The sequence below is a fragment of the Phyllobates terribilis genome, unplaced genomic scaffold (genome assembly GCF_046119375.1).
Source record: "Phyllobates terribilis strain yellow unplaced genomic scaffold, ASM4611937v1 Scaffold_4__5_contigs__length_816908805, whole genome shotgun sequence".
Classification (NCBI taxonomy): Eukaryota; Metazoa; Chordata; class Amphibia; order Anura; family Dendrobatidae; genus Phyllobates; species Phyllobates terribilis.
In genome coordinates this window covers 221956980-221970188 of record NW_027362764.1, presented here as the reverse complement: position 1 = coordinate 221970188, position 13209 = coordinate 221956980, and the positions used below count along the sequence as shown (strand labels likewise).

Below are 13209 nucleotides of genomic sequence, written 5' to 3'. Positions count from 1 at the left end.
CAGACACATGGTCTTTTACAATTTGTTTCCTGCTAAGGTGTTTGTCACTTACCGGATCCTTAATAGGCCAGTTTGGAAATCTTAAGGTGTCACAGAAATGTTTCAGGTAGTAGATGTTGCAGAAAAGCTCATTCTCCAGTTGGGGATAGTTGATGACTGGGATGGGGCAGTACTGGTAAAGAGCTCTGGTGTTACTCTGGAGTCGTGGGCTGAAGTCTGCTAAGTGGGCAGCAATCTTCTCAATCATGAGACGCCTGGAAATCATCAACAGGCCAACAGTATTAACAGAGTGTGGATATTTGGTTGCTGGGTTTTTTCAATTTGTTGGAGTCATTGGTCTGGCAACTTTATGCCAAAGGAGACCAACAAGTGCTAAATCATCAGAATAGAAGTGTGAAAATATTTCTGGTCTTTAAAGTGATACATACCTCATTTCACTGCTCCAAATAGCTTCTGGGGTATCAAACTCTCCAAGAAAAATCTCTGAAAACCTTTCTGGCTCATAATTTTCAAGATAGCATACCATAGCTTCAGGAAGAATGTGACCAAGAATGCTCCGTTGAAAGATGTCTGTTCCTTTGCTCTGAAACACATTATTATTACAATGCCTGTGAAATGTAGTTTTATTATCTTAAATAAGTTGTCTCATAAGTTTCACCCATCCACAGGAATAGTGAGAATACTTGCTAATTGCCAGGAGCCTCACTAATCCACAGAATGTGGCTCTGAAGTACCCTGCTGAATGGAGAGAAGGCAAGGTTTTCATCACCATTTAAGTTCACTGTCTATAGGACTGTACTAGACATTGCCGGAAGTCCCATAAACAATAAATGGAGCAATGGCATGCATGCGGGGCTATCGCACCATTTAAATGGGGCACTTCAAAGCCTAGTTCTGGTGTCAGACAAGATCCCAAAAATGGGACCAGTTTCAGTCATGCAGGCGTGCCTGGAGAAATTACAGTCACCGCTCATAGCACTGCGACCGGCGAATACAAGCACGCCCCGGCACTAACTGACAGCCGGTTCTGTACTGATGCCCTGCCAAGCCTGCTGTCAATCAGTGCTGGCGCGTGCTTATAGCCACCACTCACAGTATAGCGAGCGGTGACTAATTGCTCCAGGCACACCTGTATGACAAAGTCAGCGGCTACCGGGAGAAATAATGCTCATTTTCTCCTGGGTACTGCACTTTCAATACAGTGACTGGACACCTTCATAACGCTATCAACCTGCAGATTAAACCTATTTCTGGAGGCTGATGGTAGTATAGGACCTGACAGGGTCCCTTTAATTACAGATTTTAGTATTTCTAGACAGTGTCCATACCTCTTCTGATCTGAAGGCTTGTTTACTATGAGTGTACTTGAGAAATCTAAAATAAAAAAGAAGAAACGCAAATGCAGGTTTTCCAACATAATATTTTACATAATATGTCATTACAAACCTTGATTCATTCTTTACTTGATTATATAATCTGCCCAATATTTTTTTTTCTACCAACTGAAGCCCCGATTCATCAAAGCAATTTCCCCAGAATTCTGGCATAAATTGCTTTGAAAAGTAAACTTTTGACACAACTCAGACTTATTGAAACATTTTGGCAGCTTTTGCCATTTTCACACTGGTTTCTCCCAGTTCCACCACAATGGGTATAGCTGGGGAAGGACAGAGGCGCGGCGGGGGCTTAACACCACCGAGTCATGACAAGCTATGGTATTCCCTACGCCAGAAATCTTACTCCAGTCTGGGAATGGAGTAGGATTTGTGGCAAGGAGCATGCCACTTTTCGGAGGCTCCTGATTAATTAAGAGGTGTGCAAGTGAATCAGGAGCTTCTGACATCCTACACACCCCTTCATCAAAACTGGCAAGAAAATCGCCGATTTTGATGAATTGAGGCCTAAGTCCCTGCTCTAGCATGCAGAACTTTCCTACTTTTGCTCTATTGTAACTTTAAAAAAAAAAAAAAAAAAAGCCAATCGCTTGTCTGTCAGCTGCCATACATAGGAACACTCATTTGGCCAATCGATCCGGCGCTCGCTATGAGAGAACAGTCTCCAGACATGTCTGGGCACGGCATACCTATGGGAGACAATACAATTGGAAGTCCAAAATCGGACTTGTTGGATCAATAATTTCGCCAACAAACTGGCCTGCGCCCCCATACACATTAGACTGTCGACTGAACCAGTCGATATCGGCAAGTTCAGACGACATTAGTGTAATGTATAAGGGGAGCTTAGAGGTGCAAGGACATTGCGAAGAAGAGACTCCATGGAAAAATAAGCAATTAAAATATAACAAAATGTACTCCGCTATAGAAAGAAAAGGTACATACAACTAATAAGACCACACAGCAATAGTAAAATAAATTCTGAACACTCAACAAAAAAATAAAATAAATCATGGGTAAGGTAACTTAGGTTAAATTTGGCTAATCTGGTCAAATTTAGGGTTGAAATTTACTACCAGTGGCCATTAAATGATTATTGATTGGCTGCCTGTAAGCTAAAAGACTGTCGTTTAATAGTCTGTTTATGAAGGCAGACTGGGCATCCATGTGCACAGAATGATCATTAATACGATCGTTCTGGTTGCATATAGTATTGCTTTCACAGGACGATGTGCTGGCGAGAACAAGGATTTTTAAGCATATTTCAAAATAATTTCACCTGACGAACAAGCGCATGCTTAAAAATCATTTCACCTGACGAACACGCATTTTGCTCGTTTGTCAGGTGATTGGCAGCCAGTTTTCAAACAAGTTGATAATCGGGAAACAGTCGTCTCTAGGAACTCTAGTTCTATCGCCCAGTGTAAATGCAGATTCTCAAACTAGCCTGATGACCATATTGAGTGAAGACAAAGTTTGCACATCTGGTCGATGTAGCAATTGCTCAGTGACTCCTTACCTGGCGATAGGAAGCACGTTGGAACCAGTGTACATCATTATAAAGAAGAATACTCCAGTGAGATAGAAACGAGGCAGCTGTGGGTTGTCTTGCATGATGTGATAGAGCAATATGGAAACCTTCTCTACCAGGATGGGGTCAAACGTCAGCAAAAGCTGAGGAATAAAATGGAAACACAACTGCATTCAGCCAAAGCAGATACACCACAGCAGTGGCCTGAGGGGAAACGTTTCAATGGACGGTGAAAAAAACTTTTAGAGTGAACAATTTCTAAACCTTTTTTCATTATTTGATATTTCATGTATAAAATAAAATAGAGGGAAAAAAAGTTGGATGGGGAGAATTCAGCGCAAAAAGAAAAACGTAACTAGGGGTCTGATCATCAGTAATGAAAGATACTGACCTGTGTGATATGAGGAAGGCAAGTGTTATCAGACAGCAATCTTTTGATTTTAGGAAGCGGTCTAATAATGGCATTGTCTTGGTCCCTAGGGTAAAACAAAGCTAATTGAAGTAATCAATCACTGATAACGGCTGCGAATATTAAATCATGCATATTCTACAGTGGCCCTGTACTTATGCCACAAATTTACTATTAACCAAAATGACAAATTAATTGAGACTAATATGCTGTGGTCATGCCATTTGCATGGCTACTCTGCTAGGTAAAACATTTCATTTAGACAGAAGAAAATTAGGGGGAGGTGGGTGCTCAACAGGTTGCCATTGCTAAATTGGCTGCATTAACAAGATCTAGGCATATTTATGAGCCCAAATTATGGAAGCAGGCCAGGCATGACGGTGGGTTTATTGCCCAAAACTGACAGCATTATAAATCAGCATTAGACTTTCTGGTGTGAATAATGACGTAAGTTGGAATTTAAACTAGAACGCATGTAAAAAACACTACTTACCTGCTGGGAAAGTATCCACACATGGTTATAAGCATATTTAAGATAAGGGTGGCCAAGTCGGTTTCATTCAGAACAGCTTGTCCACTTGCAAGCAAACACCACTTTAATTGGGGAATGACTTGCAGTGGGCGCCAGCCATCCATACCCTGGGCCCAACAGCGAGTTTTGGGGCTTAACACCCCATTGGCCCAGAACTCCTGCATCTATCACAGAAAAAAAACCATGAAATTCAGATTGATACCAATACAATTACTTATTACTTTATAGATCATTTTAGTTGAAAAAAACTAAACATGTATGTAAAACATGAACATTATGACCAATAAAGCGTTCACTTGTAAATCAGCTGCAAGTTTACCTCCACAAAGCTGTAGGGACCACTCCTCTCCTTGTCAGCATTGCCAAAATACCATTCCTTCTCGCTCTCCCTCTTCATATCAGGAGATGCTTCAATGACGTTGCTCTAGTAAAGAAATTAGAGATACAATTTTGCAGACCTGTATATTTCACCCAAAAATACTTTTGAATTCTAACTATTAATACAAATGAGCTGGCGAATGCACAAGCAGTGAATAGATACACAAAATATATAGACCAAAAAATAAAACCTGACAGCATTAGCTCAAAATTGGCATTCCTCACATGTATTAAAGCTGTCAAACAGTTGCAAATCATGCACACAGAACGACTAAAACATAACACCCGAGCACGCTGAAGATACTTGGCGAGCATGCTCGCCGAAAGGGTTAACAGAACATACTCGCTCATCACTAGTAAAGATATGGTCTGAGGTAAGGAACAGCCCCACCCTTGTCCACGCTGTGCTATTGCAGCTCAGCTCCATACACATGACTGGGGATGAGCTGCAATACTAAATAGTCACTTTTTTACATTTTATGAGCAGATTCTAAACAATTCAGTGTGATATTTATACAAGTTTCACAAAGGCTACAAATTATAGAAAGCTTCTCAGTCCAACTCACCTGAAGTGGAACCGTGGCTCTGCTGGTGTGAAGATGCGCTAAGGTAAGAAGATCAACCAGGATCCTAACTCCATTGGAGTCCATAACATCTTTCACATTTTTCTAGAAAACGTAATATTATTCACTGCATTTACTCTACAGTGCAAACCAAAAAAACAATATACCAAGTTGTAAGATTTATTGCAGATACCACGCAACATCCGTGCTACCCACCTTATTAAGAATCAGCTTGTTTAAAAATAAGATGAGCCTGTCCCTCTCCAGTCTGTCAGTGCACTGAAAAAGAGAAGCGAGACAAAACCCTGTGAAAAGACTGGTCACAGAGGATCTAGGCCAGGGGTCTCAAACTCGGCTAAGTATATGGGCCGCACATAGAAAAAATGTGAATTTGAAGGGCCGCATTCTTTGCAAGAGGATATAAAAATTTTTAATGATAACATTGTTTTTTATATACACCTTTTGGATCATTTTTTGAACATTTTTTTGCTTTATTTTACTCTTTTACATGGCATTCATTTTATGGGCCATGGTACAGTTTTATAGTTTTTACAAGTTTACAGTTTTTATAATTTTTATTTCCTTTTTGTGTCCCTTAATTGGCCACATATAGTGCTTTTTTTCTTACAATTTGCACCATATAGTAATTCTGACCAACTTCTTATAGTAATGTGCCCCATCTTGGTCCCCCTCTGGTAGTAATGTGCCCCATCTTGGTCCCCCTCTGGTAGTAATGTGCCCCATCTTGGTCCCCCTCTGGTAGTAATGTGCCCCATCTTGGTCCCCCTCTGGTAGTAATGTGCCCCATCTTGGTCCCCATCTTGTAGTAATGTGCCCCATCTTGGTCCCCATCCCGGTCCCCATCTTGTAGTAATGTGCCCATCCTGGTCCCCATCTTGTAGTAATGTGCCCATCCTGGTCCCCATCTTGTAGTAATGGTCCATTCAACTGAAAAGAATTACTGACTTCGGCGGCCCTCAGGACCAGGCCGCAATCATTACAGGGGCTCAGGTGCCTGTGGGCCGCGTGTTTGAGACCTCTGATCTAGGCGATTTAGTAGGCCATGGCCCCACTATCAGTATATGGTCAGTATTTTTTCTCAGGAGTGGGAGCCAAAACCAGGTGAGGAACAATCAGAGAAAAGGTATAATAGAAACAAGTCACCAATTCTGCATTTATCACCCACTCCTGGTTTTGGCTCCCATTCCTGAGAAAAAATACTGACCGAATACTAACCAAATACTGATAGTGGGGCCGTGGCCTTAGTCTGGTGTTCCTCTGCATGATTCACGAATTCCTGCAGTGGGGAAAAAAAAAATCATCTAAACTCCAGATTTTACCTGTGCTACATTCAAACATATTGCATCAAAATCTCTACTAGACCTGTGCTCAAGACCCCTTCATTTTAATTTCTATATCGAACTTTTAACTTCGATATTCTGCACCGTAAATGCATCCTCTCTATAATTCACTATATATGAGGGGGGCATGTATACCAGGATGAGGGGGGGGGGGGGGGGGGGGGTCCCATGCATATGAGGATGAGGGGGGGCGCATCATGCATACGAGGATGAGGTGGGGCGCATCATGCATACGAGGATGAGGTGGGGCGCATCATGCATACGAGGATGAGGTGGGGCGCATCATGCATACGAGGATGAGGTGGGGCGCATCATGCATACGAGGATGAGGTGGGGCGCATCATGCATACGAGGATGAGGTGGGGCGCATCATGCATACGAGGATGAGGTGGGGCGCATCATGCATACGAGGATGAGGTGGGGCGCATCATGCATACGAGGATGAGGTGGGGCGCATCATGCATACGAGGATGAGGTGGGGCGCATCATGCATACGAGGATGAGGTGGGGCGCATCATGCATACGAGGATGAGGTGGGGCGCATCATGCATACGAGGATGAGGTGGGGCGCATCATGCATACGAGGATGAGGTGGGGCGCATCATGCATACGAGGATGAGGTGGGGCGCATCATGCATACGAGGATGAGGTGGGGCGCATCATGCATACGAGGATGAGGTGGGGCGCATCATGCATACGAGGATGAGGTGGGGCGCATCATGCATACGAGGATGAGGTGGGGCGCATCATGCATACGAGGATGAGGTGGGGCGCATCATGCATACGAGGATGAGGTGGGGCGCATCATGCATACGAGGATGAGGTGGGGCGCATCATGCATACGAGGATGAGGTGGGGCGCATCATGCATACGAGGATGAGGTGGGGCGCATCATGCATACGAGGATGAGGTGGGGCGCATCATGCATACGAGGATGAGGTGGGGCGCATCATGCATACGAGGATGAGGTGGGGCGCATCATGCATACGAGGATGAGGTGGGGCGCATCATGCATACGAGGATGAGGTGGGGCGCATCATGCATACGAGGATGAGGTGGGGCGCATCATGCATACGAGGATGAGGTGGGGCGCATCATGCATACGAGGATGAGGTGGGGCGCATCATGCATACGAGGATGAGGTGGGGCGCATCATGCATACGAGGATGAGGTGGGGCGCATCATGCATACGAGGATGAGGTGGGGCGCATCATGCATACGAGGATGAGGTGGGGCGCATCATGCATACGAGGATGAGGTGGGGCGCATCATGCATACGAGGATGAGGTGGGGCGCATCATGCATACGAGGATGAGGTGGGGCGCATCATGCATACGAGGATGAGGTGGGGCGCATCATGCATACGAGGATGAGGTGGGGCGCATCATGCATACGAGGATGAGGTGGGGCGCATCATGCATACGAGGATGAGGTGGGGCGCATCATGCATACGAGGATGAGGTGGGGCGCATCATGCATACGAGGATGAGGTGGGGCGCATCATGCATACGAGGATGAGGTGGGGCGCATCATGCATACGAGGATGAGGTGGGGCGCATCATGCATACGAGGATGAGGTGGGGCGCATCATGCATACGAGGATGAGGTGGGGCGCATCATGCATACGAGGATGAGGTGGGGCGCATCATGCATACGAGGATGAGGTGGGGCGCATCATGCATACGAGGATGAGGTGGGGCGCATCATGCATACGAGGATGAGGTGGGGCGCATCATGCATACGAGGATGAGGTGGGGCGCATCATGCATACGAGGATGAGGTGGGGCGCATCATGCATACGAGGATGAGGTGGGGCGCATCATGCATACGAGGATGAGGTGGGGCGCATCATGCATACGAGGATGAGGTGGGGCGCATCATGCATACGAGGATGAGGTGGGGCGCATCATGCATACGAGGATGAGGTGGGGCGCATCATGCATACGAGGATGAGGTGGGGCGCATCATGCATACGAGGATGAGGTGGGGCGCATCATGCATACGAGGATGAGGTGGGGCGCATCATGCATACGAGGATGAGGTGGGGCGCATCATGCATACGAGGATGAGGTGGGGCGCATCATGCATACGAGGATGAGGTGGGGCGCATGCATACGAGGATGAGGTGGGCCGCATGCATAAGAGGATGAGGTGGGGCGCATGCATAAGAGGATGAGGTGGGGCGCATGCATACGAGGATGAGGGGTGGCCATGTGTGGCACCCCAGGGGTCTGGTTGCCACAGTGATAGAAATATCACATCTGGGAGCAAGTGTGAGGTTCCCTGGTCAGGAGCCCTTGAACATGCAACACCTCCTGTCCCAGACAAGATAGGGGAGGAACCTGCCCTATATAAACTGGATCTGGGGCGGGGTTAGTTCAGTGAAGCTGCGGAGTGAAGCTCCAGAGTCAGAGACTGAGACAGAGTTGAGTCTCGTCCTGAGAGCAGTTCCAGACACAGGGCAAGAAACAGCTAGGAGCTCTGTAGGAGCAGGAGCTGAGTGCCAGGGACTGGAAGCAGATATTGCTCGTCCTGGCTGAAGACACTACGACCGGACAACGGAGTCCGAGGCTGTGAGGATCTCTAAGTCCAGCAGCAGAAACCAGCCGGCAGGGGATTCCAGGTCCTCTGGCCAAAGAATCCCAAAGGCTCAGTCACGAGCAAGGGACCAGCAACGCCATCGAGGAGCGGAGGCTATCAGAAGGCCCCAAGTCACCAGCCATACGGGTGAGCACTACACGGTACACTCAGGGACGTGGGCTACTTCCACCCGCTTACAGCAAGGTAGCCAGGAAGAGTGCAGACAGACGGGGAGGCCTACAACTCCACCTGGCCAGGAGAACTCCTGTTTGTTCACAGACTGACCATGCCTCTTATGCTAGCCAGTACTCCCGGGAGGGTCTGCCTTATCATCATCAGTAAAGACCCTGTACTGCACTGCAAAGACTCTGAGTCGTTCCTGCTACACCGATGCACCATCACTCCCATCATCCACACTCGCTGCCCTGAGGCTATACTCCTCCCGTGGGGAGTTGTCCCATCCTCTGCTGCGCACACAACACCAGCCTCAGAGGTCTGCCTCGCAGCGGCGGTACACCCTGACCGCAATCCACGGGTGGCGTAGTCGGACATTAACCTGAAACATATAAAAGACTGCCACTGGTTTGACCACCGAGCCACGGGACAGGGTCGCCGCCACGGAGACTACAACCCCCAGAGACCCGGCTCCGGGTAACCCACACGCGTGCACACACGGCCCAGGGGGCGCGTCACATGCATACGAGGATGAGGGGTGGCCATGCATACGAGGATGAGGGGTGGCCATGCATACGAGGATGAGGGGTGGCCATGCATACGAGGATGAGGGGTGGCCATGCATACGAGGATGAGGGGTGGCCATGCATACGAGGATGAGGGGTGGCCATGCATAAGAGGATGAGGGGTGGCCATGCATAAGAGGATGAGGGGTGGCCATGCATAAGAGGATGAGGGGTGGCCATGCATAAGAGGATGAGGGGTGGCCATGCATAAGAGGATGAGGGGTGGCCATGCATAAGAGGATGAGGGGTGGCCATGCATAAGAGGATGAGGGGTGGCCATGCATAAGAGGATGAGGGGTGGCCATGCATAAGAGGATGAGGGGGGGAGCCATGCATAAGAGGATGAGGGGGGGAGCCATGCATAATAGGATGGAGTTCATATACATCAGGATGGGGGGCATATATACCAGGGTTCCAACTCTTGAACAGACCACATAAAGTTGACCATGAGAAAAGCATGGAGATTGTAAATCGATTCCAACTACCTTCAAGGACTGTCCCTGAGCCTTGTTGATGGACATAGCAAATGCCAGTCGAACAGGAAACTGGAGGCGTTTAAAATCAAAAGGCAAATCAGATGGAATGAGAGGAATTGTTGGAATGAAAACATCTTCTCCTGTGGCACATCCTGTCAAAATGGTTGCCTCAATTACATGTGGAAATAGGTTCTTAATCAAGAGTCTTGTTCCATTACACAGCTTTGGTGGATCCAAATTTCTCAATAGCAGAATAGGTGCTCCAGGTTGTATTAAGAGGTTGTGAGGAGGAAGTCCTTGTGGCTCCAAGGAATTGAGGAACTCAGTTGGATAAAATAATGCTTGAGCAGGGTCTATTACTGTATCCACTGACTTGTAGGTTGTGCACACACCTGGAAGGAGATTTAGAATTTGAAGATGTCTTGTTGACACAGTCATTTTTGGGAGCTAGAATAGCCCTTTCACACAGTCAGCCAAAATTTTTGAAGTGGAGTTGAATGTTTGGAAAAACCTTTGCTTTCAACTCCTCAATGGAAGTCACAATGCAACAAAAGTTGCTTGGGAAGGTGATCTGTCCAGTGGTTGAGTTTACTGGTTCCTTGCCATCTCCAATAGTCAACAACTGGCTCGAAAACAGTCCAGCAGAAACATCGCCTGTCATGTAGACCCTCATGTTTGTGTTCAGTGACATTTTCTTTACTTTTCTCCAAAAGGTAGGATGCATTGAGACAGGCATTCAGTTCGTCTGCAGGGGTTGATCTTGGAATAACAGGTAGTGTTTGGTGGAAGTCAACTGCCAAAGCAACAACTACTCCTCCCATGATATATTTTTTGCTACGCAGGTCTTGCGGCAGTCTGTCCACTGCTTCCAGAGCTCTTTTGTGTGACATGGTGCATTCATCCCAAATGATGGCACTGCATTTTTGAAGCAATTTGACCAGTCCTGATCCCTTGGCAATATTACACACGGGGCTGTCACTATGAGACAGGTTAAGTGGTAGTTTGAATGTCGAATGTGCTGTCCTGCCACCTTTTAAAAGCGTAGCTGCAATTCCAGAAGATGCCACTGCAAGTGCAATCTTTTTTTGTTGTCGAAATTTTGCCAGGAGCAAGTTGATTACAAATGTCTTTCCTGTTCCACCTGGAGCATCAAGGAAGACAATCCCACCCTTTGTTGGTTTCACTGAAACTTAAAATGTAGTTTTAGGCGTCCCTTTGATCTGGTACCAATATTGGCTTGTTCTGAGACACAAATGCTGTCAGTTCATCAATATTGTAGTTTGTTTCTAGGAAAATCTCCCTGCACATTTGGATACCTTCAGGATTTCTTATTGGAGCAGGCAAACCAAGCAACTGTAAGGCTTTTCCTGACATTGCTATGCACTGATCTTCAAGGAGCATTAAAGTTTCATTGAACATTTTCTCAGTGAAGTTGATGAGTTGCTGAGGATTTTCCCTTCTAATCTGCATGAGGGTGTCTTCACTGAGATCAGTTTTGTACTTTGTCCAAATCTCAAGAGAATTTGAAATGCTACAGGAATAATAGCAAAGAGGTGTCTTAGTCGCTTTGGGATTTGTGTGGCTGCTGCTTCACTGAGGGTCATGTCCCAGTGTCCATCATTTTCCAAAAGTCCTTTTCTTTGGCAAGCTTCCCTGAATGTTTCACACACATGGCCTCCGACGGTCTTCAGGTCAGAAAATGATGTATGTAGGGCCTTTGACAACATGAAGTAACATGCGCAGGTAGAAGCACTCTGCATTTGACGGATGCACAGTGTAGACGCGACCAAGAGCATCAGTTGCTTTCACCCCTGGATAGCCTTCAATATCAAGCCCCCATTGTTCCAGTGTTTTTCTGGAGGCATTCCAAGTGTAGTACTTTGCTTTGGTAAATCACAGTAGAGAATTGTTTTCGCAAAAGGGTCTTGTTGACAAGCTCAAAAAATGCCAAGAGGGTGTCTTAGGTGGTGTTAGGAGCTGCTGCTGCAAGTTTGCTGGGTTAAAGTAAATTCTCTGTCCATTTTCCAAGTGCACACTCAGATGCACAACTGGTGGGTAGCGCTCATGAATGGAGAATCCTAGTATTCTCCAAAACAGCTTCATTGCTGCTTATGTACCTGCCCATCTGGAATGCCTCCACTTCATCAATAATAGGTCCATTTTTCTGGAGTTCAAAAACTGCTTGATCATTTCCTTTGCAGATATACTTGATTGATTTCACAAAGTGGCAAGATTCGGCTGGCTTTCTTCTTCGGTAGACTGGGAATCCATCTTGTCCTGTTTGGGTTTCTTGGACCAGGGATCGTGGGTAATGCTTTGAACACCTGCCATCAATCACACAGGTAGATTTTTTGTTCAGACTCCCACAAGGACCATGGATCATGTTTTTTGTGATGGTGTCAAACAGCAATGGGTCAATCTGAGGGTCTGGCAATTCGGCACTGATGATATTGTCAATTTCGGTAGGCTGTATTTTTTGCTTCAGCCAAATCAAGATGTGGGCGTGAGGAAGGCCTCTTTTTTGCCATTCAGCTGAATACAACCAGCACTGCTTCTCACCATAAATATGTGATTTTGTGATGAGATTAGTCATTTTTGAAAGTTTCTGTTTGAAAACCCGAGCAATAAGGTCATGGCGATTCACTGTTTTTTGGCCCAGCAACAGGTGCCCTCCAATTTCCTCCCAGGCAGGATTGCAAGTAAAGGTGATGAAAAGATCTGGACAGCCATACTTTCTCACATAAGTCATTGCATCCTGTGTGTATTCATGCATGTGTCGTGGGCTTCCAGTGACAGTTGATGGAAGAATAACCATTTTCCCCAACTCTTTTGGATCAGCATCATTTGCAACAGCATCTCTAAGGTGAATATATTCCTCTGCCCTGAGCTTCTTTTGATTTAGTCGGATTTATAAAAGAAGTTCACTCTCAATTTTTGCATACATGTCAACAATAAATTGGTGGAAGAGGTGTTTGCATTTCAAGATGTGATTTTCCTCTGCAAATCTTGTCATGATCCTATATGCATAGAAGTCCATGGCAGACACTTTTTTTCCTGAAGGGTTGCCTGTTGTATGATCTGTCTGAGGTATTCCAAAGTGATAGCCATCCTGTCCCTGCCAAAAGATGATTGGATATTGCAGAGCATCATAGGACCTGTGAGTTTCTGCTACTCGTTGCAAACTATTGTTCCTTTTCTGAAGCAGAATGTCACAGCTTTGAAAATCATTACCTACAATCAAGATG

The 13209-nt window shown here is 46.2% G+C and overlaps 1 protein-coding gene across 4 annotated transcripts in view; it reads right to left on the bottom strand.

The window, feature by feature from the left end:
* The window catches only part of DNAJC13 (DnaJ heat shock protein family (Hsp40) member C13), a 172081-nt gene that overhangs the window by 44978 nt on the left and 113894 nt on the right, over nt 1-13209 (bottom strand). For all 4 annotated transcript variants that reach the window (XR_012320069.1, XM_073678100.1, XM_073678097.1 and 1 more), the window contains 9 exons: nt 5024-5086; nt 4811-4912; nt 4186-4290; nt 3828-4030; nt 3317-3401; nt 2914-3068; nt 1329-1374; nt 429-583; nt 53-254 (listed from right to left, as the gene is read on the bottom strand). Coding sequence is in view for 3 of the 4 variants with exons in the window: in XM_073678100.1 (XP_073534201.1) it covers nt 53-254; nt 429-583; nt 1329-1374; nt 2914-3068; nt 3317-3401; nt 3828-4030; nt 4186-4290; nt 4811-4912; nt 5024-5086 (1116 nt within the window). In the remaining variant the exon portion in view is untranslated. The remainder of the gene's footprint in view (nt 1-52; nt 255-428; nt 584-1328; nt 1375-2913; nt 3069-3316; nt 3402-3827; nt 4031-4185; nt 4291-4810; nt 4913-5023; nt 5087-13209) is intronic.